Source organism: Gopherus evgoodei, chromosome 10 (assembly GCF_007399415.2).
Source record: "Gopherus evgoodei ecotype Sinaloan lineage chromosome 10, rGopEvg1_v1.p, whole genome shotgun sequence".
Lineage (NCBI taxonomy): Eukaryota > Metazoa > Chordata > Testudines > Testudinidae > Gopherus > Gopherus evgoodei.
In genome coordinates, this window is record NC_044331.1 from 3217676 (window position 1) to 3244593 (window position 26918).

At 48.4% G+C, this 26918-nt stretch overlaps 1 protein-coding gene across 8 annotated transcripts in view; it reads left to right on the forward strand.

Moving 5' to 3' along the window:
- The window catches only part of TLE3 (TLE family member 3, transcriptional corepressor), a 48010-nt gene extending 22049 nt beyond the window's left edge, over positions 1-25961 (forward strand). For 2 of the 8 annotated variants that reach the window (XM_030577178.1, XM_030577181.1), the window contains exons 7-20: positions 6901-7105; positions 10037-10053; positions 13100-13219; positions 13521-13571; positions 14279-14431; positions 14862-14994; positions 15476-15657; positions 16650-16726; positions 17287-17536; positions 17759-18006; positions 18726-18873; positions 21811-21961; positions 22793-22869; positions 23408-25961. In XM_030577178.1, the coding sequence (XP_030433038.1) occupies positions 6901-7105; positions 10037-10053; positions 13100-13219; positions 13521-13571; positions 14279-14431; positions 14862-14994; positions 15476-15657; positions 16650-16726; positions 17287-17536; positions 17759-18006; positions 18726-18873; positions 21811-21961; positions 22793-22869; positions 23408-23515 (1920 nt within the window). In that variant the 3' untranslated portion in view covers positions 23516-25961. The remainder of the gene's footprint in view (positions 1-6900; positions 7106-10036; positions 10054-13099; positions 13220-13520; positions 13572-14278; positions 14432-14861; positions 14995-15475; positions 15658-16649; positions 16727-17286; positions 17537-17758; positions 18007-18725; positions 18874-21810; positions 21962-22792; positions 22870-23407) is intronic. The other 6 variants (XM_030577180.1, XM_030577183.1, XM_030577179.1 and 3 more) reach the window with 4 other exon arrangements.
- The last annotated feature ends 957 nt before the right edge of the window (positions 25962-26918 follow it).

Consider the following 26918-nt stretch of genomic DNA (forward strand, 5'->3'; position numbering starts at 1 on the left):
TAGTCGGCTGTGTTGTGCTTAATCTCTCTGCAAGGAAGTTGAAACTTATAAATAATACAAGAAAATGTCATCTCACGAAGTTCCTAGATACTACAGAGATGGGTGCTACCCACAACCCGAAGTCAGATAGAGGCAGGCCTTAGCTACACTGGCACTTTACAGCGCTGCAACTTTCTCGCTCAGGGGTGTGAAAAAACACAGGGGAGGGTGGAGTACCTGCAGCACTGGGAGAGCGCTCTCCCAGCGCTGGCGCTGCGACCACACTCTAACTCAAAGTGCTGCTGTGGGAGCACTGTATGGCTGCAAGTGTAGCCATACCTGTACAAATAATCCCAACTAGAGACACTGACAGGCACTGACTCCATGGGTGTTCCAGCCTTGGAGCACCCACGGGGAAAAAAATTAACAAGTGCTTAGCACCCACCAGCAGCCAAGCTCCCCCTCTCCCCAGCGCCTCCCCCTCCCCGTTACACCAGAAGCCCTGCTGATTAACTTCTTCGCGCCCACTACAGCCAAGCTGTTCTGTGGCAAGCAGGAGGCGGAGCAGGGGTGGGCATGCTCTGGGCAGGGGCGGGGAGGGAGTGGCCTTGGGGAAAGTGGTAGAGTGTGAGTGAGGCCTGGGGGGGGGGTGAGCACCCCCTGATAGAGAGGAAGTTAGCACCTATGGATTCACTTAAGTCATCCTTATAGGTGAGTCCTTCACGCTAACCCCCCGGCCCGCAATACTCCCCACAAACGGGCCATGCTCAAGAGGAGCTGGGTTTGTGGGGAATGGAGGGCATGTGAAGGGTTGAGTTTAAAGAGCTTCGTTGGTTTTGGTAGCCAGTTATCGTTCATCTTTGTCTGTCAGTCCCTCATAAGCCAAAATGGTGGAGTTAAATATGCTGAGAGGGGGCCGGCATAGGGAGTCCGGATTTCTGCAAGCAAAGCAATGATTCAAGAGGGTGTAGCTAAGAATAATAGGATGATGCTAAGACCTGCTAGTCAGTGGGATAATCTGCTGAAGGAAGTGGTGAGGGTGCTCAGCACATCTCCGACTCAACTGGACCAAACCCTAGTGAATGCCCAGCCAGGAGCCATGCTGCAGAGGCAGGAGGCTGTGCTCGGTGACAGAACGCATCCCTCCCATTTCCACAGGTGGTGATTCCGAAGGTGTCTGGTCTTGGGTTCCCATTGCGATGAGTTGGTTTTGGCTAACATCATGGGCAGCGTGACCGATCGCAACCACCGCATAAACTGCTGCCTGCTTTTATCTCATGGGAGGCGGAGGGGGAAGTTACTTTCCTGTCTGCAAAGCATTGTCCTCTCCACTCCGTCCTCTTGCCAGCAGCAGACGGGGCCAAGGACTATAAAATGCAGATGTGCAGCTTTGTGTCTCTTGCAGCCAGGGTTCAAGCCTATCCCCTTTAAAGCTGATGCCACTGAAGTCAGGGAAAGTATTTCCATTGGTGTCAGTGGGTGTAGGATCAAGCCACCTGTAATCCCCACACCCTTTCCCGTCCCCTATCCACTACCAAAGCACATAGGCAGGTGTGAACTTTGAGAGTGAAACTACTTTTGGAGGAACAGATTGGCCTCTTGCATGGCTGAGAAGCGATGTTTCTGGAATAGGCCATGTTTCAAACATACACTTCACTCTGAAGCTATAAATAGTGCAAGCTTTCAAATCACAGCCCTGTTCGGGAAGTTGCATCCCGTGTGGGGATTTCTCCCTTTGTGAAATGTGCCCTGTTGAGAGTGCTAGAAACTGAAAGCTCTCTGTGGAGAAACCCATCAAGTGCACCAGGGCACCCACACAGTCATGCTTCCCCTGTCCCCCATCCTGCCCATTCGCTCTGCATTGCCTGTGGGCTTCCCCATTTCCACTGAGCCCTGGGCCTCTTGCAGCTGTTGAAAGATGCGTCTGTCCGTGGGTCCTTGCCTCCGCTCCATGCTAATTCTGTACGGTGGCCTAGACGGGCTAAGCTGCACATGTTGGCATGTCACTAGTTTCGGAGACTCCTTAAGATGGATCATCTTTATGGGAAATGACCAAGGTGAAAGGGGGGGAAACGGCACTTCCTCAGAAATGCGTGGGGTAGGGAGAGAGGGTTAGTCAGCGCGGGGCTTTCCGAAGGGTCATGTGCTGAGCTCTCACCTCCTGCTGGCCTCTGGGGGAGCCGACCGTGGTCAACATGTGGTGGGATCAGGGCCTAACAATTCAACTCTCTGGGTTTCTGGGGGAGGCGGCGCAGATGCAAGCAAGACAGGGTTCGAGGAGCTTTCCTGCAGTCCTGGCCCAAGTGTCTTCTTGCCCTTGTGCACTGGGTCAGCAGAACATCTGTCCTAGCGCTTGTGAAAAAGCAGGGACTCCAGTCCTGACTGCAGGGTGAGGTCGTGCTTAGCAGAGCTGGGCTCGGACGGGGTGGGGGGCATGTTGCACCCCATAGAAGGCTGTAACAGGTATCTATGGCTCTGTGGGTTCCCTGCAGGCAGCGTCTGGGCAGGCTAAACCAGCATGTAACTCTGCCCTCAGTGAATTCTGGAGCCCTGAAGGAGAGTATTTGCAACAAGCTCTGATACTTAGGGCTGCAAAGGGTCCTGACTCTCTTCCCTTTCGGCAGCCACTATCCCTCCACATACTTTCGCTGTTGACACAACAGGCTCTAATGGTTCCTTTCAAGGAATTACTGCCTCAGAGTAAATAACTTGCGTGCTTAAAATGGCCCAAATAAATACGGGTGAGGGAAGCAGGCAATTCAGACTGCAGCCAGACCCCTGTAATTTCCCCTGTGTGAATGGACAATGCAGTGCATGAATAAAACAACCCCATTGTTCCCGGGCCCCTAGCAGAGCTGAGCTCAGAACTGCACAACTAGGAGTGCCCCAGCTGCTGTTGGCGTAAGCCAAATTTCTCACGTTTTCTTACGTCATGTAGTCCATGGACCAGCGTAAACTCAAAGCAAGCCACTGACTTCAGAGGAGTTTCTCCAGTTCTTTGCCTAGCAGCAGAGAGCAGAAGTTAGCCCTGCAACTTCATCATTTCCAGCACTGGCCTATGGGTCCCTGGGTGTGTAACATGCAATGGAGAGGTCCCCACAGCTGTCCCTCTCCATCTCAAAATGGTACCCATCAGATGCATTAGGCTTTTCATTCAACTGCACCTGGGATCTGCTTCTGAGAGAGGCCCAAGTCTGTGGCTGTTCTCCATACTGAAACTGGGACCTCCTGCAAGGGTAAGAGATGGACACCCTCTCTCTGCCCCTGTCTTCAGGTATACATGAATATTCACGTCCCTCTTTCATTGGGTACCTGGTGTCCAGATCCATCGGACCTGACTGTCTCTGTGCGCTGAGCCATTCCGGGAAGCTCGGCTGGAACAGGCCTCAGCAGAAGCCTGCTCCGATTAGGCCTTGCAGTGGGTTCTGCCTCAGTTGGGTGCAAGATGTCAAACCAAGGAATTGTGGCTTTTCTGCTGTAGCAGGGAGGGTCAAGGGGGGGTATTGGGCTGAGGAAGTGGTAGCTTCAAAGGGATTTGGATAAGCATCCAAAGGCTTGAATGCTTCTCCACAATCACCCAGCCCTTTTACCAGGGCTAGTATTCACCTGCCCCGGAGGAAGAGTTTATAGATACAGCGTGTTGCTGATGCAAGGCAGTGCTCTCCAGCACCAGGCCTCTGCTGAGGATCCAAGCTCAGGCAGCTTGTGTCCTTCTCACAGGCACTTGCAAAAGTCCGCTTGGGGCACGTTAAAATAAAACAGAGGGAAAATCCTCAGCCAAGCTCTCCCTGGGGTTCCACCTCCTCTCCCTCGAAGCCGCCTGATATTTTAAACAGAAATTCAGGAAGTGGGAAAATTTCTTCCCCCTCCACATCCCCCGGCCATGTTTTTGTTTAGCTTCTTCCAGCCAAAAAGGAGCTAACTGTTCCCACCCCTGGAATGGCACCTGCCTGGACAGGTGGGGTTCTTGACTTTCCAAACACAGAACAAGAAAGAGCAGAGAAACATGCGTCCGCTGTAGCCTCTGAATTGTGTCCAGGTGCTGAGGTGCAGCCACATGTGGTATGGTCAGTAACCCTGTCGGTGAATCCTGGGTCACTCTTGCTAGTAGCCCAGGCTGGTGTGTGGTAATGCTCTCTGGCTGGGTGACAGCACCCTGACCCAGCCTGTGGGTTGGCCCATCCTGTTTCCTCCTGCTGGGCTGTGCCCGAGAGCTCTTGGTGCAGCACTGTGTGCACATCCCCTGTCTCTGTTGCCTGTTGATGCGTGATGGGACTGCTGCCCAGAGTGCCCCCACCAGCGGCTTGAGAGGTGTGGCCATGAGACATGTTTGTTCTGTGAGGACGCGGCTCAGGACTGTAACAAACTAATTACTAGCCCATTGCTGTAGCGTGCACAGGCCCTTTGTTCCCCCCACCCCAAACCAGTGTTCTGCAGGTAAAATCTCACTCCATTTCCACCTTCCCCCATCTGCAACAGGACAGGGGGAGAGGGTCCCTCTCACAGATGGACACAATTACCGTGTATTGATGGGAGCTACACAAGGCCTGAGCAAAGGAGGAGCATGCCCAGGACTGAGTTATGGCTTGGGCATAGTTTGCCCCGCCTGCCCTTAATTAGGGGGGAAGTGAGCCTTGCCAGGCCTACCCCTGGTGCATATCGCTGCCCCCTTTTGCACTGGCTCTGGCTGCGACTGATGCCTCCGTGGGAGGGGATGTAGAGGTGCCAGGGAGGCTGCTCTGCCCCCGGTGCTGCGACTTACCATGGGAACACGGTGTCCCCCCTCGCTCCCCTGGGCAGGAGAGTGCCAGGGTCCTGATTTGGCGCTGTGGCTGGAGAAGCCGGATTGCACACTCCCTCTTGGAGTGACTCTCAGAGCAGCCCGTGCAGGCCATGCTGTGCCCGCCTGCTCCCATCCAAGCACCAGTCCCTCTGGTGGCAGCGCCTCCAGCACCCTGCTGCTCAGGGGGGGAACGGGGAAAGTGATGCTTCCTGGATGGCCAGGCCTGCCCCTGCTTGGCTGCTGAGCCCCCAGCCTTATGCCTGCAGGCACTGAGTGGTGAGTAATGCTTCATGTTCCATAAAGCTAAGTGAGCTTGAAACATCTTTCATCCTGTGTGCGAATGGCTCCTCTGCGTCCGCAGGCTGAGCCATAGCTCTGGCGGGGAGAGAGCTGCGGGGTTAGTTGGGCAGCAGCTGAGGTCCTTCCTTTCCCCCTGTGCTGCTCTTGGGGGAGAGGGGATGCTGCCAAAGCCAAGTGGCTCCCTGCAGGGGCGGGTGTCAGGCAGGGCTCGGGGACGCGGCTTGCACTGTCTGACCCGCCTGCCTTGTGAGCTGACCTTGCTCAGGGTGTGGCACCGGCGAGTTCAGGCCACTCGGCTGCAGAGCCTGCATCAAGGCTGGCAAAGGGGCCTCTGAACTCTGCGACTTGGTGTTGCAATGGCAGGTGGGAGCCCTGAGTGGGAGGGGTGGGAGGTGTCTGTCTACAGGGAGCCAAGGAAAACAAACTGCAGGCCGCTGGCAGCAACGTCCTCTCCAAACAGGGGCAGTTACCTGGAGTGTCACAGCGAGCAAGGCAAACACCCAAGGGCTTCTGCTTGGCTCCCTGCCCCCATCTACCCACCTGGCTGGGTTTTCCTCTCTTCTGCACTCTTCTTATCGGGTGGTAACTCCTGCCTTGTCAGCAGAGCTGCTTGACAAGCTGCAGAGATACAGCCTGCCAGGAGTTACCCCCAGGGGTGTGACACTTCCAGTAAGAAGTAGTATGTTCTCCTTTCTGTCACTAAACAGAGTTAGCAAAAAAACAGATCCGTAACCCACCCCCAAGCCAGGTTCCCCATGTGCTGCCGTGGTGGAGACAGCACTTAACCAGAGCTGAATTGGCCTGTTTGTTTTAGGAAATGGGTAGAGTTGCAATGAATCTGGACACTAGAAATGTCACTGTTTTGTGGGGGACTTTGGGGGAACGGTGGCTCTTCCTTGCTATATGCAAAGCTCATAACAGTGGTTCTGTTCCATGGGGGAAGTCTGGGCCCTTGGGCTAGCTCAGCGATACACAGACATCAGGGTTTCAGGAACCAAATTAGTGATCAACATTACCCAAACGAGCCACAGTCATGGGAAGTCAGTTTCATTTGCTATAGAACTATCTAGTGCTATTTAAACTGTATGACATACATATAAATAATTAAAACAAAAGCATCCTGATTGGTTAATATTTAAATCCATGGTGTTTTGTAGCAGATGACACAATATAGCTGCAGGGGACACGTTAAAGAGCCACTTGCTGGTCCGGGTCATGCCCCTCAGTCTGAGTATCGATGTACTGGCTAGAATACTCTCGTACAAGTGCGAAAAGGCTTTACAACCTTTTTTTTGTTTGTTTTACTGCCAAATGCCTTAAAATTACTCCCCAGCAAACAGCAGGAACTGCCTTCTGAGGCAGTGTGAAAGGACAGCTGGATGCTTTTCCTTTCTTCCCAGATTGCATCAGTTTTAACATCTGGCAAAAACAAGCCTCAGAGTTGATGTGCTGGGTGTAATTCTCCCCCTCCTCCCCTTGTTCTGCTTACATCTCGGAAATGCCAGGTTCTCAGTGGATTGCCAGGAATGAAATGGAGCCCCCAAGTGACGGTGTCTTTCAAACACCTGCGCTATTTATCCCTGGCTCAGAGGGCTGCAATTATAAGCTCTGCCCTGTGTCTGTGCCTCCCTCCCTTCAGTCTGACTCTTCCTAACGTGGATTCTCCTTGCAGACAGAGAAATATGGTGTTTAAGCCAGTTTAATATTCCCCCCATAATGTTCTGAGTGCATGAAGCAGGCTCCGCCCCTTCCAGTGACTCCTCCCATGTCACATGACCATTTAATATCTGCATGACATGCCATTTCCCATCAATTGCTTACCGCTGATTTTATTGCAGCAGCAGCAGCTCCAGGCCCAACACCTCTCCCATGCTGCTCATGGCCCCCCGGTCCAGCTGCCTCCTCACCCTTCAGGCCTTCAGCCGCCAGGAATCCCTCCTGTCACGGGGAGTAGCTCAGGACTGCTGGCTCTCGGGGCCCTTGGGAGCCAAGCCCACTTGACTGTTAAAGATGAGAAAAACCATCACGACCTGGATCACCGAGGTGAGAACAAAAGGCCTTAAAGATACATATTCTCGTCTTCCTTTCTCTTCGTCTTTGCTCCTCGGGGCTCTTCAGAAACACTCCTTTGCCTCTGCTGGGCAGCACTACGGCAAAAGCACTGTTGGGCTTCTTTGACTCCTTTGACAACTGGGGACCAAACCTGGGGCACCCTCTGCTCCTGCAGCAGGTGCCGAAGCAGCAGCGGCCAGAGCCTCTTAGCACGGAGACTGCTCATCTCACGGCACCCTCCAGAGATCTCCATAGCTTCCCACCCTAGGGGGCTTGCTTGGCTTCTGAGGTGCAACTGGACGGTCTTTGCACTGATGGGATCCCCCTGCATAGGGGAAGCAGTGGACAATCTCTTCTGTTCCACCTGTGCCTTGTAGTGCCAGCTCTGGCCTGGCTATCTAGGCAAGCTAAGTGGTAGGGGCTGAGAGTTTGTTCATTAACCCTCTGATGTGCTTGTATGGAGCAAAGCTCCTTCCATGTGGTCCCTGGTCCTTTTCCCCCAGGGTTGGGCCCAACTGGCTATAATGGATGTGGGCAGAAAAAATAGAACAGAGCGAGGCTGCATGTGTTGGAGGAGAATGTGCACTGGGATGCACTAATTCGTTTTTCCAACTGTTGCACGTTTCCAATACGGAACTGGATTGGCAGCATGTGCAGACTAAGGGTGAATTGCAGAGAGTGTGTCTGCTCCCCAGAGTTCAGCAGCAGGCGCTAGTGAGTGGGTTGGGTGGCAAAGTTTAATGCCGATTAAAAATAGACTGGCACCCCCAATGCATCCGTGCTGCAGATGTCAGCGTGACCATTTGCCCCATAGGGAGTTTGCTACATCCCATATGTGTGTGTTTTAAAAACAAACAAACAAACAAAACCACTGCAAAGATGGTGGTGTTTTTTGCCTCCTAAAGGATAATGGGAAAAGAGACTATATAACACTGCAGTTATATTAAAAAGGTGCTTACCTGGCAAACTCAGAGTTACTATAGCTTCAGGGTAGCTCTGGCATCATGCACCCTGAAGTTTCATAGTAGAGTAACAACTGGTTGGAAAAGTCAGTCTTTGATTTGTATGCTGACTGTATGCCTTACAGTGGACAATAAAAGTGAGGGTAAGTTTTATACCCCTTGGGGATAAGCCAAGCCAGCCCCAGAAATTTTTGGCTGGGACATCAGGGCTATCCCATTTGTTACATAAATGGCCACAGGCTTGGCCCTCTGTGCAGAGCAGGAGACTCTGTTCTTGAGGTCTTGTCCCAAAGGCACTAAGCCGTTGTGGGCTAATTAGTTTTGTCCAGTTCCAGACTCCAGAGAACATTCAAAAAACAACAAAACAACAATAAGTAAATAAAAAGATTTTGAGGTCTGTTCAAAAGCGTCTGGCGATCTGGGTTTGGCCCACGCGCTGCCTATTGCCTATCCCTGTGCTAAGCCCCTGTCAAGTTGGCTCTGGGGGTACTAGTGCTTTCAGGGAGTCTGGGTATTTCCAGTGTGAGGTGTGAGCCCCCAAGGCAGCCTGGCTGGCTGGTGTAGAACATTCTCTGCAGTTCACCTGTTAATGACAATGACAACACATACTAGCCAAACCGTGAGTTCATGTTTGGAGTAATTTATTTCCAATTAATAAAAAAAAAAAAAAGTGTTTAATTTTTTTGGGATCTCGGCCGTTCGCTTTGCCCGTGAGTAATAGTGAGCATGGTTTGATGACAAGCTTTTGTAGCAATATGACTGTATGCTGCCTGATTCGCCCCTGCTGATAGTCTATTTTGTGCCCATAAGTTTATATGCAGGCCTTTTACTGGAGGCTTAGTTGATGCCTTTCCTAAAATCAGAGCCTCTCACTCCATTTGTGGGTTCTAGCCCTAACTGTGTTCTCTATTTGAGGATCTGAAACAGCGACACGGTAAACACTCAGATGTTTTGCAGGTGTCCTCCTTACGAGATCCTAGAGGGTCACTGAGGTGGCAGTGAGAGCACCTTCCAATAAGGTTTATATCTGGATATGGACACAGCAAGAGTTATTGCTTAAAAATGGCTGCCAGGGCTTAATGAGTCATATGAAACCACACAGTTTCTCTCTAATTGCAATAAATCTGCTTGGAAACTTGCACTCGTCTGGAAATAAACAATGCTCCCTGCCAAAGTCATTTTTTTAATCACTGGAGATAAGAAGAGAATCTTTGTAGAACAAAAAATGGTGGCATCAAGTCAATGACAAACCAGTATAGTGCTGGAGGAGTTCCACGTGTCTCTGCTCTCTATTAATATATCAAGATCTTGGATCTCTTCCCCTTATTTGTATCAACTTTTAGAGAGTTACCTTGTGCTTCTTCTAACCTAGGAGATTTCATTGTCGTGGGTATTTTTTCTCTGTGAAAGCTTCAGGAAAAAATTCTTGAAAGTTATTATCAAATTACATTCATTTTTTCTGCATGAGTTTAAATTGTCAGGCGATCTAAGGGGAGAATGGACCTATTTATGTATAAATTAATGACTAAACCTCTGACCACATCCCTTTAAAGTGGCAACCCTTATCTTTGTAATTCTACAAAGAGGATGAGTCTGGATGTTCAGTATCTTCTCCTCCTGGATTTATGACTTAACGTGTGTAAATAGTTTAGTTTAGTTCCTGCCATTTCTCTTTGTATTTCAATGCATTTCCCTTTAGACACTGTTTATTTTGCCACAATTCACTTAGACAAAAAAAAAAGCGGGGGGGCATATTGGATGTGTGTGATTGGGCAAGGGAAAGTAATTTAAAATGAAAAGAGCCAGAAATGCTTTGATTGAATTAAACCCGAAGTCACTATGTGATGAGGAACTGCGAGGTTTATTTTCTGTTAAGACTTATTTGAACTTGTTTTATTTTTCTGTCTTCTCTTTGTCTTGGCTGGGACCTTACCTCTGACACGGGCCTCATTCCTAACAGAGCGAGACTCAAATCCAGTAAGTTCTGTTATGTTCTTTTTCTTAGTTTTTTTTTTTTCTTTTTTATCTTGGTTTCTAATCGCTGTGCTTTTAATTTATCTGTTGTTTTTAAAAACAGACGTCCGGGTTTAGACTCTCGACTGATCTCTGTTGGACACACACACACACAAAATCATATGGGTGGTGCTAACTAAAATAAAAATTTTTGTTTGACTCTGTTCCGCTTCAGTTCTGCTGAAGTAAACATTCAGCCAATGCACATTGTCTGGCCGGTACACTTTCTGTGTGCCCGTTATGAGATTTGGTTTAAATCTTTTTGATTGCCGCACAGCTTTAAGATTCTGTTTCAATTGACTAAGCTTTGTGAATGAGTGCAGTCAAGTCTGTAGGGATAAAACTGCTTCAGCGATTAGGAAAGCTATTTTATTCCTGATCACTGTTCTATTATCTTGGGTCATCTAATCTGTTGGGATGGCTTTGGCTATTACATTGTGTTAAGTAGGACTTGGAAGGTCAAGCAGTTAACTAACCATCTAAATAGCAATGGTTGTGGGCAATTGTTGCCTCTAGCAGCTCTTTGTTTAGTTCTTGTTTTGACTTGGTTACATCTTAGAAGACACTCTGGTGTTTGGCAAGAAAAAGGGGGGATGATTCCAGAGAGAGAGAGTTTCTGCCCATGCAAAACCAACACAAACCTGCTGCCTCACTTATTTTTTCTTTTAATATTTTTTTGTTGTTGTTGAACGGTCCACCCTCATCCCCTCCTCCTCAGTCCTCTGTAATTCTGTCCCCTGCCCCCTTGCTTTGGGCCTTATCCCAAGGTACACAATGCTTTCTGTTTAAAAGAAAAGCTGGCAGGACAAAAAACAGTTGAGTCTTCACTTTGCACTGATTTCCTGTCATCCGTGCATAGCTGACTTTCACAGGGCAGAGACCACAAATGGGCCTTTTGAGAGTCAAATGCAGATGGAAATAAAAGTGCCATTTAAGGGGGGCTGAAGGGAGGGATTGGCCATCATTAAGTTGCTTGTTAAGGTTGTAGGGAGCGGTCAGGGAGGGTTTTGTACGAAAGATAAAAATGTTTGGGCTCCTTTTTCTTTGGAATTGGGAAAATGTTCCAGTTGGGGGTTTAATATGAACTATAAGCAAAGCTAGATTCATTCATATTTCCTAGCCCGAGCAATAAAAAATACTTAGTTTCTTGGCAGTGCGCCAAGAAACAGCTGAATGGATCGATGCCTCTAAATGCTTGACATGATTCTCTGGTAGCTGCGAGCTTTTTCAGCATGACTGCCTGAGAAGAAAGGCCCTGGTGTTATCCAAAGCTGCTTATTGGGTACTGAGGAGAAACATGAACTGCTTTAGTTCTCCTTTTCAGACACCAAAGAAAAGGAAGCAGAGGAGCTTAAAAACATTTCTATGTAGCATGGGGTGGTAGGCACTCCTGTAAGAAATGAAATGATGGTAATTTCTGCCGCAGCTTGTAGAAACTAATTGAATTGCGTCTCTATGAGAACATCCCCAGTTGGCACAGCTGTAGTTAAGGCCAAGTAGCCGTTTTTTTCCATGCTAAATTCTGCTCTCCTAAGACTGCTTCACTCTGCCATTTTTGCTCTTAGCTAACACTTGGCATGCAAGAGGCCTTGCTGGAGGAGCAGACGTACTGAATGATGCTTTCTGAGATCGGATGCTGTTGCTTAGAGAAAAAACAAAGCAAAAAGCCCACCAACCTGACTACGTGAACATATTGACATCATGTCAATGTTTATTTTAAAAATCTTTTCTGCGTGTCTTGTGGCTTGGCAGAGATCGGTTCCCAGCGTGGTCCAGTTACAAGTGATGTAAAACAGTTCCAGTGCAGCATGTTGACTCTCTTGCAGTTTGCCTTCTAATAAACCCAGCAGATGAAATCCTGGCTCCATTGAAGTCTATGAGAGTTCTGCCACTGATTTAATGGGAACCAGACTTTCACCCAGAATGCATAACTTCATCAGTAGGACACTGCAAACCCTTTATCAAGTCATAACCTTACTAGGGCACATAACTGAGTGAGGACTTCAGTGGCGCTATTAGCCAGAGGAAAGTTATTCACGTACTTGTATTTTAGAGGAAATGAGTTCCCAAGTACTGGCTAGTTTTGGTGAGCTTTCTGTCTTTTCAAATGTATATTTATTTTACTTATCACGACCTGCAATCAACTGCAGGAGCTGCCTTGGAGAAATACAACTGCCATTTTTCTTTTTAATTTTTAAATGAGGATGTTAACATCCCCTCCCTCCCATGAACAATTTTAAATGCACTAGAAACTCAGCAAGCTATGCCACAAAACTGTGGGCTGCTCTGCACTGACCGACCCTCATGCCCCTCACAAAGCCCAGCTGATGTCCAAGGAGCTCCATGCAGGCTCAGGGTCTCACCACATGGAGCTGTTTCCAGGATCGGGGCCCTGGTCATTGAAAAGTTCAAGACAACTGTCCATAGTCCTACCCTACAGTCATGTCATGGTGCAGCTTCAGGCTTCGTTGTCTTTCTCTCTGTCTGGAGCGCAGTAGTAGTGGATGGTCAGGGCTAGCTGGGTTGCTCACCTGCCAAAGTCTGCATAGTGTCAGAGCCAGAGTGGGTTCCCAGGTGGAGAAAGCTGTAGTGCCCACCTCTTCTGACCTGGGGGTGGCAGGGGAGGAGATGGGCAGGAGCAAGCCCCTCTGTTGGTGCAGCGTGGCCTGAGGCAGGTCCCTGGCCATGGAGGGCATGACACCACTAATTAGGCATTCAACATCCTTCCGTGTGCTTGTAAAGAATCTATTGATTGTTTATAAAACAGGTGCCCTGTGCTCTCTTATGGATCCCATCGTAGTTCAGTTGCTTGCATTTTGCAGGGCTCTCAGAATAACATGAAAATAACACTTTAATTTGTTTTTGTTTGGAGAAGTTCAAGGGTCTACATTTAAGACTCATCCCTGTTCAGAAAGAGTTTTAGCTGTGTATTAAAAGCTATCACTTCAGACTGTGACCCATTTAATGTGGAGCTGAACACCTTCCTGGATTTTTTTTCCTATGATTCCAGAATAATTCTGTCTCACCATCAGACAGCCTGAGAGCTAGTGAGAAACACAGGAGTTCTACAGACTACAGTATCGACGCCAAAAAGCGGAAAGCAGAGGAGAAGGACAGCATGAGCCGCTATGTAAGTCACAAGAGCTTTCTTGGTAGTCACTTAACGCTGGTGTGTCTCTGAAAACGAGGTGTTCCAGCCAGATAGTTTCTCCCATGTTACACCATCTCATAGTGTGGGATGAGAGAACTCCTTCTGTTAGGGGCTTCTTTATGCTTTTCTTGGCTATGGTTCTCAAAAGCACCGAAGTCCAGTTGACTGAAAGAGCTCTAGGCTCCAGAATCCCATGGGTGCTTTTGAAAATGCTACCCCTGACTTCTGGGTTGGCGGAGTCGGCTCCTCTCGTAGTAATGTGACTTGCTGTGTGTTTCAGGACAGCGACGGTGACAAGAGCGATGACCTGGTGGTCGACGTCTCCAATGAGGTGAGTGTGGGTGTCGTTTTGCAAGGCTGCTGCTTTCGCTCTGGTTTAAAGCTGACTTTGGGGGGCGGGGGACAGGGTTTGGATTGAGGCACCAGACTTGGTATGCAGACCGTAAATCTCCATCACAAAGCATGGTCTGCTGTCAGGAGGCCTGACCTTGGCTTTTTCTTTCCAAGAGCGGCCATATTGAGACCCAAGTACTGTGTCCCCACAGGCCAGGGATAGCTGTGGCGGGGGCAGGCCCAGTCCTGAGCTGGAGAAGGCTGCCCTGTTCCCAGGCCTGTCCTTCCCTTGACCTGTCCTGGCGTAGCCACGGCGAGGCGCTGATCAGTCAGTCTTGTCAATGTGTCTGTGTGCAGATGCCCAGTCGCTACGCATTGTGTTGCGGCCCCTCCTGCACTAGCTCTTTTCACATGGGCCACTGCTTTGATATCGGCTTTGAACTAAAGCCCAGAAGTGAAAGGAGCCGTGTCCCCTCCCGCAGCCAGTCCATTTCCCACTTCAATTTAAACACTCTCTCTTTGGGCTACCTTAAACTCGGGCCCTTCCCGCTGTATCTGAATTCGACAACAGCATGTGAAATGAAGAATTGCGTGGTCAGCATGGCCATGGCCCTCCTGCACTTTGAAAACTGGGACAAGCGAGTACTTGAAAGCTTTCCCCGTCCTCTGCCACTGGGCAGGTGCTAAATGCCGTCCTGTCTTTAGGATCCAGCTACACCCCGTGTCAGCCCAGCCCACTCGCCACCTGAGAACGGGATAGACAAAACCCGAGGGCTGAAGAAAGATGCTCCGAACAGCCCTGCCTCCGTCGCCTCGTCCAGCAGTACGCCGTCCTCGAAGACTAAAGACCTGGGCCATGTAGGTGGATTGGCGCCCCATATGCAGCAGCCAGGCGCTGCAGGGAGGGCTGGGGCTGTCCCTACCTTTGGAAGGAGGTTGGTCATGTGGTGTCTAAACCTCTTGGCCATGTCTTCCCAAGGGAAAGGTGCGTTCTTAGCTCGAGCTTGCTGGCTTGAAGCGAAACCACAGTGAGTCAGCATGTCGTCATCCCGAGAGACCAGCCTTTCACGTGACCCTGTGAACTCAGTGACGACAACACATAGCCTTGTCCTCACTGGTTTTCACCTCCAGTCAGTGAGCTTGAGCGAGGCGCACACCTTTCTGTGAGTTGTTCCTCAGCAGTGCTGGGGCCTGAGGGCAGGGCAGCAGGGCACAGTGAAAGGAGAGGGATCTCTTCGTGCTAATCACTAAGCCCCATCCCTTCTTGGGTTTTCTTCTTTCTGGCCAGAATGACAAATCATCCACGCCTGGGCTCAAGTCAAACACTCCTACGCCGAGGAATGAAGCCCCGACTCCTGGGACGAGTACCACTCCAGGCCTTCGGTCTGTGCCGGGCAAAGCAGCGGGCATGGACCCATTGGGTATGTGCTCCTAGAGTGGTTGGCTCTTTGGAGGAGAGGCCTGGATTTGCTCTGTGATTGCTAGCGCAGTGCAGCTCTGATTTTGACTGGGGTCTCCTGCACGCTAAATGCCAGAGGGTGCGATGGTTTATGGCAGTGATGCTGAGTCAGCCGCTGCAGTGCCGCATTGCAGTCTCCATTGCCGTGGCGTCAGAATGGCAGCGTTGTGCTGCCACCTCACTGAAATGTGCTGGGGAGGTTGGAGCCAAGCATGGCAGAGCCCTTCCTGGGCTTTGTTCCTCTGGCAGGTGGAGCTCTCCAGCTCTTCACCCACCACACGCTGCTAGTTTGTGACTTAATGTTCATCCGTTTCCTGGGAGACAGGAGCACGGGTGGGCGAATGCCCCCAAGGACTCGGTGTTGTGGATGTAGTTTAGCAGGCTACAGCTTTCCCAGGTGTCCGGTAGGTGAATCTAGTGATCGTCAATTTCCTCCTCTCCAGCATCTGCCCTGAGGACCCCCATCTCCATCACTGGCCCCTATGCGGCTCCCTTCGCCATGATGGGACACCATGAAATGAACGGCTCTCTGACGAGTCCGGGGGCCTATGCGGGGCTCCACAACATCCCGCCCCAGATGAGCGCCGCCGCCTATGGCCGATCGCCAATGGTGAGCTTTGGAGCTGTACGTAGAACTTTTAGCTCCTTCTTTTGGTCGCGGTGGGGGGTGGGGCGGGGCGGGTGTCTTCCCTAGCGGCTGCCTTCCCAGCTTAGACAATCTAGAGTGTACCCATCAGCTGTTGGTGTGCTCAGCTCTGGGCTCCCACCCGGTCAGTGTCATACAACTAGAGAGAGAGAGGGGAGGGCAGCGGAGGAGATGGTAGAGTGAGTCACTGCTGTGAAGCCAGATGCTTTCAAACAGCTGCCTTTGGTTCTACTCCTCTAATGGGCTTTTGGAGAGCAGCCTGGCTTCAGTGCCACCGCCTGCAATGTAAACCCAGCAAGTCTCAATGCTGGGACTAAATGTGCTGTCCGGGGGTCTGCGGGCGCCGGGAGAGCAGCCTCCGTCTGAACTGGAGTTAGTGGGACCTGCCAGGGCACCGCGCCCCTGGGGACCAGCCCTGACACCTGTTTGCAGGGGCGTATAAATCCGAGCATGTGTCTTGATCTCAGAATCATCTGCTTGCGATCAGGTGCCGAGGTTTTCAAACAATGCTAGGAGGGTCTGCCCACTAATAAACAGTCCGGAGCCGTGCTCTCCTGTAGACTTGTTGGGAGCTTGCCTGAATATGGGCTGATCAGAACACGGAGAAAGGACCTTGGCTTTGGCCCTGAGGTCCCTTGCCTTCTGGAAGCAGCAGGACACTGTGGAGCAGCTGTTCCCACTGGATTTCCACTCTAGTTCTGCAGATCCCCAGACCCTGGGTAATCCTGGCAGTAGCTTCCCATTTCTGGGGGAGGAAATCAGTATGGAATTATTATTATTAATCAGCTGTCCTAAGGGCATGAGCAGTGATGTGAAATGCAAAAAGCCAGGGAAAGCCCAACACGTCTGTTCCCTTCCACATACTCCAGTGCCACATGGGAGCTGGCTCAGTATAACTACTGGTGTGTGTAAGAAGCGAGGACATTTCATTCAGTAGCCAGCATCTGAGGCCGTTTCTGTCTGTTTTACAGGTCGGCTTTGACCCGCATCCGCCTATGAGAGGCCCTGGTCTCCCCACAAGCCTTGCCTCCATACCCGGCGGGAAGCCGTAAGCCACCCTTTCTGTTCCTATGCTGTGTTATGGTTAGGTGACACGGGGCGTTTGCTCCCTCCCCTCGCCACCACTTTCCTGCTGCTTTACTCCTGTATGTGCCCATTGTCCCGTTTTCTCCCCTCCTCCCCCTGGTCAGAATCAGCACAGACAGGTGTATGCTGCCCGGCCTTGGTGTGAAAGATACGTGGCTTCTTCCAAAGTGCTCGATGCCTTGTCCCCAGGTTTGCAGGCAATCACGTCACTGGGCACACAGGGCACCCAGGTGGACGTTTTCAGAGCTGCAGGGGCCATCATAGATTCTCAGGCCAGAAGGGATCATTGTGATCGTCTATTCTGGCCTCCCTTAGTGCCCTCAAAGTCCCCGCGGAAGTCAGGAACTGACGGACGTGCTCCCTGGGAAAAGGAGTCTGACCTTGCTGTCTATCCTGCCGTGTGGTGCACAGTCCAGACATCAGAGCAGTCAAGCAACTACATGATGACTGCAGGTTCTGTACCTCTTTGCCATGTATGCAAACCTCTCTCCCCTCCATCCCGCCTTCATCCTCCCCCTACAGAGCCTACTCGTTTCACGTAAGTGCTGATGGGCAGATGCAGCCGGTCCCATTCCCCCATGATGCCCTTGCTGGCCCCGGCATCCCAAGGCACGCTCGGCAGATCAACACGCTGAGTCACGGGGAGGTGGTATGTGCTGTGACCATTAGCAATCCAACCAGACACGTGTACACCGGAGGAAAGGGATGTGTGAAGATCTGGGATATCAGCCAGCCAGGCAGTAAGAGTCCCATTTCGCAGCTGGATTGCTTGGTAAGTTGCAGACGGAATGTCGATGGGTGTGCGTGTCTACTGATGCTTTGCCGTGTGTGTGCTCTTGCTAACCTTATCCGGTCTGACTAGCTTCAGAACCATCATGAGCGTGCTCATGCTGACCATGCAGAAAGAATGTCACTTACTTTCCCCTATGCCTGTTACAAGACCTGTTGAACGAGAACCTCCCAGTAACCTTAGCACCGTCTCTTATTCCTGCAGAACAGAGACAACTACATCCGTTCCTGCAAACTCCTCCCCGACGGCCGCACCCTGATTGTGGGAGGGGAAGCGAGTACGCTTACGATCTGGGACCTGGCTTCCCCGACGCCAAGGATCAAGGCTGAATTGACCTCCTCTGCCCCAGCATGCTACGCTCTGGCAATCAGCCCTGATGCAAAAGTCTGCTTCTCCTGTTGCAGCGACGGCAATATTGCTGTGTGGGATCTCCACAACCAAACGCTGGTTAGGTGAGTCTTTAGAAATGGATGTTGCCAAGACACCAGTGTGAAGCTGAGAGGTTGGTGTTTGGAATTCTGTGCTTTTCATACCGAAACATTAATTTTTGGACATTCTTGAGTTGTTCAAGAAGACAGATGGCAGAAAGTCTGGCAGTATGTGAAAGGAAATAGTGTTAGTTTAGATTATGGGGGCAATATGTAAATAGTGATCAGAGCTCAAACTGGGCCAGTGTCTGCTGGCATCTCTCTCAAGCTTCCTTCTTGTTCTCAAGTCTCAGCTTTCATTGAGAAAGGAAAGCGAGTTTCTAGCTGCTACGAACCCTTGAAAATGGGAACTGAGTGCAAACCGGTGGAGGTGTCAGAGCCTGAAACATCATCTCTGAGAGATGGAAGAGGTTGTTTTGTGGGAAGAGTTTGGAAAAGCCCGACTACTTCGTTTCTTAGTTAAGTCCCTGCCAGTACGTGGCCTGTAGAACAGACTGGAATTTGTGCAGCTTCATTTGTTAGATTGTATCGTCTCACACGCACAATTTTCTTTTGTATAAATATGGCATCCAGCTTCCTTATTAGCAACTGTCTCGGCTTTGGAGTGACTGTACAGATACTGATGGGTTGTTGTTGATCCCTGAATGTAACGCAAAGCAACACAAGCGCTGAGAGAGACACAACTGTGTTTGGTTGAGATTTCTAAACCCCTTCCTCTTGTGTGTTGGGTTTTTGCTTCTCAGGCAATTCCAAGGCCACACAGATGGCGCAAGCTGCATAGATATCTCGCATGATGGTACAAAGTTATGGACAGGTGGTCTGGACAACACAGTGCGTTCCTGGGACCTTAGGGAAGGAAGACAGCTCCAGCAGCACGACTTCACTTCCCAGGTAAGCCCTGGGTTTCTCTTGGCCTCTAGAGGAGGGAAGACTGCCTGATACCAGGCTATTGCAAATTTCATCTTGTTGTGGCTTTTGATGAATGGGGGGTTTCTTTCCTTGGGCACTGATACCAGAGCAGGGTGGGCTCTGCTCTAACCAGTGGGTTTAAGGTTATCTGGTATCACCAGTATTTGGCTGGAGTTTGTGGCTGATTCTCTTCTGTGTTGAAATGTCATTCAAGGGTCTCCATGGCAACTGGCAGGGTGCATCTTATTATTCTTATGAATCTGAAGGGGAGGGTGCCACAACTCTGGCACCTCGAGTGTCTTACAAAGGTGGGGCAGTGGGCAGACCCGACTGGGCTGCTTGAAGGTTTGTGTCCCTAGTGGGCTGTGGGTGGGAGGGGAATGGTGCTTTTCCTTGTTAGAATACAAACTAGCGATGTCCAAATTAAACACCATGGTCTTTCCTTTGTCAATACATCAATGACATGAGCAGTGGTTGCCATTAAGAAGCCAGCATTTGTCAACAGGTACCGCACAATTGCCATAGTTAAGAACATGAGACTGGTCAGACTGGGTCAGACCAGTGGTCCATCTAGCACGGTACCCTATCTATGACATTGTCAGGTGCCAGATGCTTTGGGGGAATGAACAGAAGCGGGCAATTTATTGGGTGATCCATTCCCTGCTGTCCAGTCCCAGCTTCTAGCAGTCAGAGGTTTAGGGACACCCAGAGCATGGAGTTGTGTCCCTGCCCATCCTGGCTAATAGCCATTGATGGACCTGTCCTCCATGACCTTATCTAATTCTTTTTAAACCCTGTTATACTTTTGGCCTTCACACACCTTTGGCTTTTGCCACTCCCCGGGCAAGGACTTCCGCAGGTTGACTGTGCATTGCGTGAAGAAGCACTTCCTTTTGTTTGCTTTAAACATACTGCCTGTTAATTTCATTGGGTTACCTCTTTAGGGGTAAACTGGTACCTCAGATCTTACTGTTGGTAAATGCTGTTGTCTTAATGATGAGCAAACCCCTGCTGGAATAACCAGGTCTGCTGCTGCTGTAAGTGATACGAATTCCCAACTTCCTGTAGGATTTCCAGTTTCTATTTAACTGAACGCCCAGTAGTCTGAAGCTTACTCCAAATACCTGAGCTGGGGCGGCCATTGTCACTGCACATCAGTTCCCACAGACCCCATATTGCTAGTTAAACTTGTAAGTAAGTGCCTGAGAAGGGAGTAGAAACAATGCATGTCTGAGGGCTCTGCTGAATGAGTGTCTCAGCTGCTAAACCCCAGGCTCTACCTGTCAAACCCCAGGCTCTACCTGTCAGGAGTTCCCACTGTATTAATGCTTGACTTTGGGAATCTGGCCAGCATGGTGCCATGCAGTCAGTGCTGCTGTGGCTTCCAGGCCATGACCAGGCAGGACTTAGAGCCCAGTTAATCTTGCTGCTTTCTGGGCAGAGTGTTCCGATGCTGGGAAATGCTGGAAAGACGCATTCTGTCCACCTCCATAAATACTCTGGCTGGAAACCTGTCCCTGGAGTAGATTGCATTTGAGGCTACAGTGCTAGATTCAAAAGAAGAAAATCCCTTGTCGCTTGTTCATGTGGGTCCTGGTTTTGTTGGATTGGAAATGTCAGTAGTTTAGGTGATTGAAGCAGACTCCTTCCAAACTCAGCAAACCACTTTTTGTGTTGAATCCTCAATCTTGCTGTCAGTTATGGTAGCAAGGACACACATTTAATATCAACCCAGGGCATGTGTGCCCCCTGGTATAGGAGAGAGCATAGAGGCCCTAATTTTTATTCAGTTCTACTGGAACTTGGAATAGCACAATGCTATAAATGAAGAGCAGGGAATTTTCTGCCATTCCAGGGAAACAGTGCTCCTGACCCACTCCAGCTCCATCAGTGAGGTACCAGAATCTCTGAACAAATCTGTGTTTAAATAAAAAGTTCCTGTTTCATGATGTGCCTTTTGACTTGATCCTCTGCTTTCAACAGAGCTGGAGTCAGGAACGCCTGGCTGCAGAAGCCATGGAAAATCCAGCACTTGCAGAAGCTTAGTCTCGTATTTAATTGCACTGAAGCTTAAGTTAAGAAAAACAGGATAATCAGTGTTTAGTTCCTGGCTACTAAGATTCTGAGTGTGCATAGGGGTCTGGGAGAAAGGGCCTGCGGTTTCCTAGATAATTCTCCATTGATTTTTTTTCCCCTTTCATTTAAGTAGATCAATTCATACGTTATGTAAACAGTTTTCCTCAGCAATTACTGCTCCTGGACTCTGTCACCAGGGCTCAAAGAATTTGTAGCTTTGGGTGGCGATGGAAATATTTACTTTTCTGGGGTGGGGGAAATTCATTATATGGAACTGGGCTCATGTTTCTGCCAACCCCGAAGTGAGCAGTTATTTCTGTTCTTGTTAGGTTAGGACTAGACATATCCAGGGCAGTACTCAGTCAGGAGGAAAATACTCGCACTTCAGCAGCCAAGGAGGGGCATTCTCAGGTGACTAGGTAGTTCCGGCTATAGAAATCTTCGCCTTGAGATTGCTTGTTTAAATCTGGGTGAGGTCTGCGAAGACTAACAACGGTTGCCATGTGGCTGCTGTGGGACAGTTGATGGTGTGAGTTTGGGCTGTCGCTGATGGATGTCCACATCACAACTGATGCCAGAGTGTGTTGTGAGTTGTGACAGTGACCCCAGCATGGTTGCGGCCTACTACATGGGCCGGGCGGAGAAGCATGCCATGCATCTGAGCATACCATGGCTGCTCTCTGGGGAAATGAACACCCTGGTGGTCTCCAGCTAAGCTTGTGAGTCTTCTACCTTTTCTCTTTGCAAAAACCATGTCTGTAGCAAGGTGGGTTGCGGAAGGTTGGCCGGTGAGGAGATGAACGACGGTTCTAAGACTGTTTTTTTGTTTGAATATCCCTTTAGATCTTCTCGCTGGGTTACTGCCCCACCGGTGAGTGGCTTGCCGTGGGCATGGAGAGCAGCAACGTTGAGGTGTTGCACCACACCAAACCGGATAAATACCAGCTTCACCTGCATGAGAGCTGCGTCCTTTCGCTGAAATTTGCCTACTGTGGTAAGTTACTTCAGGGCTGCTGGTGTGTTCAAAGTTGGGCATGTGGGACCTCTCTGAACTACCATCCTGAGCAGTTCCATAAGAGATTGCGTCTATTTGGTCCATGTGTATATGACTTCCAATAGGATTTCTAAGGAGGATGGTTAAATTGTAGGTTCTAGTTGTAAAACAACCTCCCTGCTCAATTGGACTGAAGGTGTGTGTGAGATGTGATATTGCTTAGCACTGAAAACTGTGTTAATCAAAGTCCTGCCCACACATTAACTCGCTAACCAAAACAGAGGGGAAAAGCACAGACTGAAAGCCAAGGCTTAGGAGTGGTGTATCGTCTTACTAAAAATGTCACATTTTAAGCTACCCCAGTTTGCTGCTATCCTCAGAGACAAGCTAGTTGCCTTCTGAAGTGACATGGCCAGCAAATGGTGGTAGTCATTTTATCAAAGCGGTTGATTAAAAGGTACTAACGATAATAAAATGGCCTTTTCTGTTCTATAATCCCACACTGGTACATATATAGATAGCAAATACAAGGAAACGTAGTGTCACTTGCCAGGGTTCTGCCAGATCTTTTCATTGGTAGGAATTGTTAGTATATGTGTGCTCAGCTCAGAAATGGAGAGGGGCAGTGTATGACCTTCCCTACCGTGCACGCATTGATTTCACAGTCACTAATAATCTCCTGCTTGCGAGCTGACAGAGGCTTGGCTCAGAAAAGCCCCACCGTTGGAATAATGTTCCCATTGTGAAACTAACCTACACAATATAAGTTGCAGCTTTTGTGTCTGACCTGCCCTGGTGTGGGAGAACTGACGCTGTGCTTTGTGTGTTTAGGTAAATGGTTTGTGAGTACAGGAAAAGATAATCTTCTCAACGCCTGGAGAACGCCATATGGAGCAAGCATATTCCAGGTAAGAAGGCGCCCTTGCTTGGACCTTTCGGACATCTGTCCCTCTTGTACCAGCTGTGCAATGGGGAGAGCCATTACAGCCGCAGAGCCATGTTAAATGCTGGCCTGCAACAAGCCAGGTTTGAGAGTGACCTCTGGTCTCCAAGCATGGGGCTAACGCCATGGTCTGTGCAGTGCGGAAGGTACAGAAACTAAAAACTTGGCTCACCTGCCTCAGGAACGGGGCAGATGTAACATTTCGCTCTTCTGCAGTGAGGCCAGGGATGTCTGCAAGCCGTCATGTCAGTGTCTCTCTGTAAATGTGGAGCTGGGTTGGGAGAACCCACTGGCTAAAAATGACTGAATGTGGCTGAAAGGAACTTGACAGAAAAGTGTATTTTGGTGCATCTGAAGCTTTAAAATTTATCACTGTTTTGCATGTAAATAACAGCAACTGTCTCAGCACAAAGAAGCTTTTCTCCTTAGTCAAATGCAGTTGGAAATGGAAGATCTAGAATCTGAACTGATTTTTCTGTTTGTTTTTTTTTTTTCTTCTACAGTCGAAAGAATCCTCCTCTGTCTTAAGTTGTGACATTTCAGCAGATGACAAATACATTGTTACAGGCTCTGGTGACAAGAAGGCCACAGTCTATGAGGTCATCTATTAAACAAGGATTTTAACAGGGCTGTCAACTCTGAATATTAGGCTCGAGTCTGACAAGACAATGGCAATATTCTGAAGGATGTAGGAAAACGAAAGGAGAGCAGCCATGCATTGAGAGGCTGTGTAATATGGATCTTCATGGACTCAGAGTAATGTACGTGGACTGATGCATTTCAGCAATTTTTATTTTAAGCTGTGGCATATCTGGATTTATTTGGAGGTCTGCAAATACAACACATTTTGAAGCCCTAAACAGGTTTTGTTTTGGTTTTAGGGGGTGGTTTGTTCTTTTGTCTGCGCTTTGGTGGCACTATAAAGGACTTATTTTTATTGTGATTTTTTTTTGCGCTCTATATAAGACTTGTGAAAAATGTAAATAACGGACTAGTAAATAGAATTGAAAGGGTGAGGTTAATCCTCCTGGTACACTAGTTGTGTATTTTTTATTTGTTATTTTTTTTTGTCTGCTGTAATTTGTATTCCACTGATTGGTTTGGTGGTGGCAATTCCCTCCCCCAGTATCTATTTGAGATACTACTTCGACCTGCAGCTTGTAACCAGATTGAGCAGAGATGTCCACTGGTAGAAGTTGTTCCTACTGTCGTACATGTGAATTGTTCGGTGTGTTAGTCAAATGTTTGAACACTGTATGGACTGAAGTTAAATTGGTCAGATCTTCAGCTACTGATGTGACATCGGCAAAACAATCAAATTTTTTCTATGGATTTTTGTGCTCATATGTTTGAAGAAAACAGGAAGTCCATGTTCTAAGAAACTTCTGCTCAAGCCCTTCTTGATCTTCGGACATAAATGATGAGGAATAATTTCAAAGAAAGCATAGTAAAATTCAGCTCAGGGAGCCACGAAAGATAATAGCAACTTATGTGTTTTGTATTCAAATGAAAGTAAAGAATTAGAATTGATAACCTTTAAAATACAGTTCTTTTTTTAAAAAAAGTTTACTAACAAGTAGGGTTTGTGTCAGGTGGGGGCAAGGGGCTGTCTCTGGTAGGGGTCTGTGGCTTTATGGTCTTGTCACTTTTTTGGTATATTGGTTCCAAAAGAGCAAAACCCATCCCCACACAGGCCAGTGTGTCAACATTTTGTACTAAAAGGTTAAATAAATAAACGGGAAATAAAAGTATTTGTGTAGCAGAAGTGCTCACCCTGTATTGTAGCATATGGAAGAGAATTTTTATACTACATTTTTATGAATTATTTTTTAATTTTTGATTTTAATCTGGTCAAAAATAATTAGGGTTATGGTGAAAACTACCTGTTTGAAAGTGATAGTACAAAAGAAGAAATGGACAATAAAGTTGGAGATGTTCTTTAACTTTCTGTTCTTGGACGTCCATTCAGCATCACGTCTGAATTGTAAGTCGTCAGCAGTACCCTCCAGCAGTAGCTATTGGTTTGGGGTGGGGGAGAACGTAGATTTGGGGGTGAAAGTAAAGTTCATGGGAATTTTTTTCCAAAGTCTCACATTTTAAGATTGGACTTTTTTTCCCACCAGAACAAAAACAAGGGAAATTTCAAAGGCAAAAAGTATGTACCCCATGAGACTTTAGTGGTGATGCACCTCTGATTCCAAGAAACTTGCCTGTCATGCAAAAAGTGTGAATTTTGATTTGTTATGCACTGTCACAAAAAGCTCTTAAGTAAAAAGGAACTTTTAAAAAAGAGTGGTTATCTGAAGTGCAGTTATGTTCAGAAAAATGACTATGTAAAGATGGCACCATGTTCAGTGGATCTGCTTTCTATGCATACGAGAGTCAGATCTGCTTATTTTTAGTGGCTACACATTTTTACTCTTTTCTGTTCACTGTATTGTTCCGCAGTGCGATAGCAGAAGGAGACGGATTTTTTTATGGCCTGCTCATCATCTGCGGAATGATTTTAGTAAGTTCTGGTTGCAGGATCATTATTACTGGTGATAATGTGAGAGTGCTAATGAACCCAGCTTGACTCTCAGACCCCCATCTGAATTAATCTATTGAGAATCAATGAACACAGAGCCCGAGATTGCCATATTTAGAGTCACTTTTCAGTGTACAAGCCACACTTTACAACCAGCTTGGAATGAGTTGGAAAGGGTTAGAGGGTTTTGGAATTTTCACTCAAAGTTCCACTTTAATAACACCACAAGCTAATGTCCCAAAATGGTTGTTTGCAAGTTGGTGCTTTTTAAATAATAATAATAATAAAAAAAAAAGATCAACTGGGTTTAAGTAAGTAGGTGGAGGGTTACTAAGTCACACTGTCTCAACTTTACACCAAAGTATGTAGCAGAATATGTACAGCTGTTAATAACTACAACTGGTTTTGTAAAAAAAAGAAAAGGAAAGAGAATAAAAATTAAATGTAATGAAGCTCGACTGAAAACCAAGTGTCTATAAACCATTTGCTCTCTGAAAACCTGCACTGAATTGTTAATAAAAACAAACAAATACAACGGCCATTGTTGTTCTTACGGGTAGTGAGCCTCCACGTTGGCTGGTGGAGGGATGAAACCTAAGGTCAGTATCTCAGTTTCCAGCTCACCGTGCTCACAGGCTGGGCCGCTGCTGCTAAGCTCGGGCCTGATCCAGAGCCACTTGAAGTCGATGGGAGTCTGCACTGATGTTGAAGAACTTTGGATCAAGGACTCCCAGATGAATGTGCGCTGTTGTTCTGTCTCCGGTTGTGAGCACAGTGGCTGGGTAGCTGGACTTGAAGGGACAGTGAGGAAGCAGAGATCAGAGGACCAATCCCCCGGGCCAGCTCCTCCTACACTGCGTAGGGTTGTAGTTGCTCCTTCCCCGCTCTTGAGGCTGTATCCTTGTTGCCACTGGAGAGTAGCAGTTTAGAGCATGTGGCTCATGTTCCTCCTCCCAAGGTGACTGGGAGTGGCTGTTCAGTGTTACGATATGTAAATGACTGCTGAAGTCAGCTGTGAAAGACAAACCAGCAGCAGAACACATTAGAGCTGCTAAATGAGACTCCAAAGTACCTCTGCAGTATTTTACTTTTTACTTTTCCTGTGACAGACGTTTCTAAAATGCTTTTGATTCCAAACATAAGTTATGAGAACGCTACAGCCAGGCCTTGAAGCTGGCTGCGTGCTGTAATCCAATAGATTTGGGGATGGGATTTCCTCCTCCACATCTATTTTTTTTAAATTCAGTCTTATTTCAGAAAACACATGTTCTGTACAGAGCTACCCCTCTCCTCCCACCTCCCCAGGTGAAGAGACTAAAGAAGTAACCTGGGAGGATGATCATAACTGCTGCTAGTATTGGCAATACGATGGTACCTGCTTCAAGAGACCGGAGAATTGGCCACCATGTACTAGAGTTTGCCTTTTACTTAGAAGTTGAACAAAAATTAATACAGAAAATCTGGATACTTTAAAGTTCTTGGTGCAA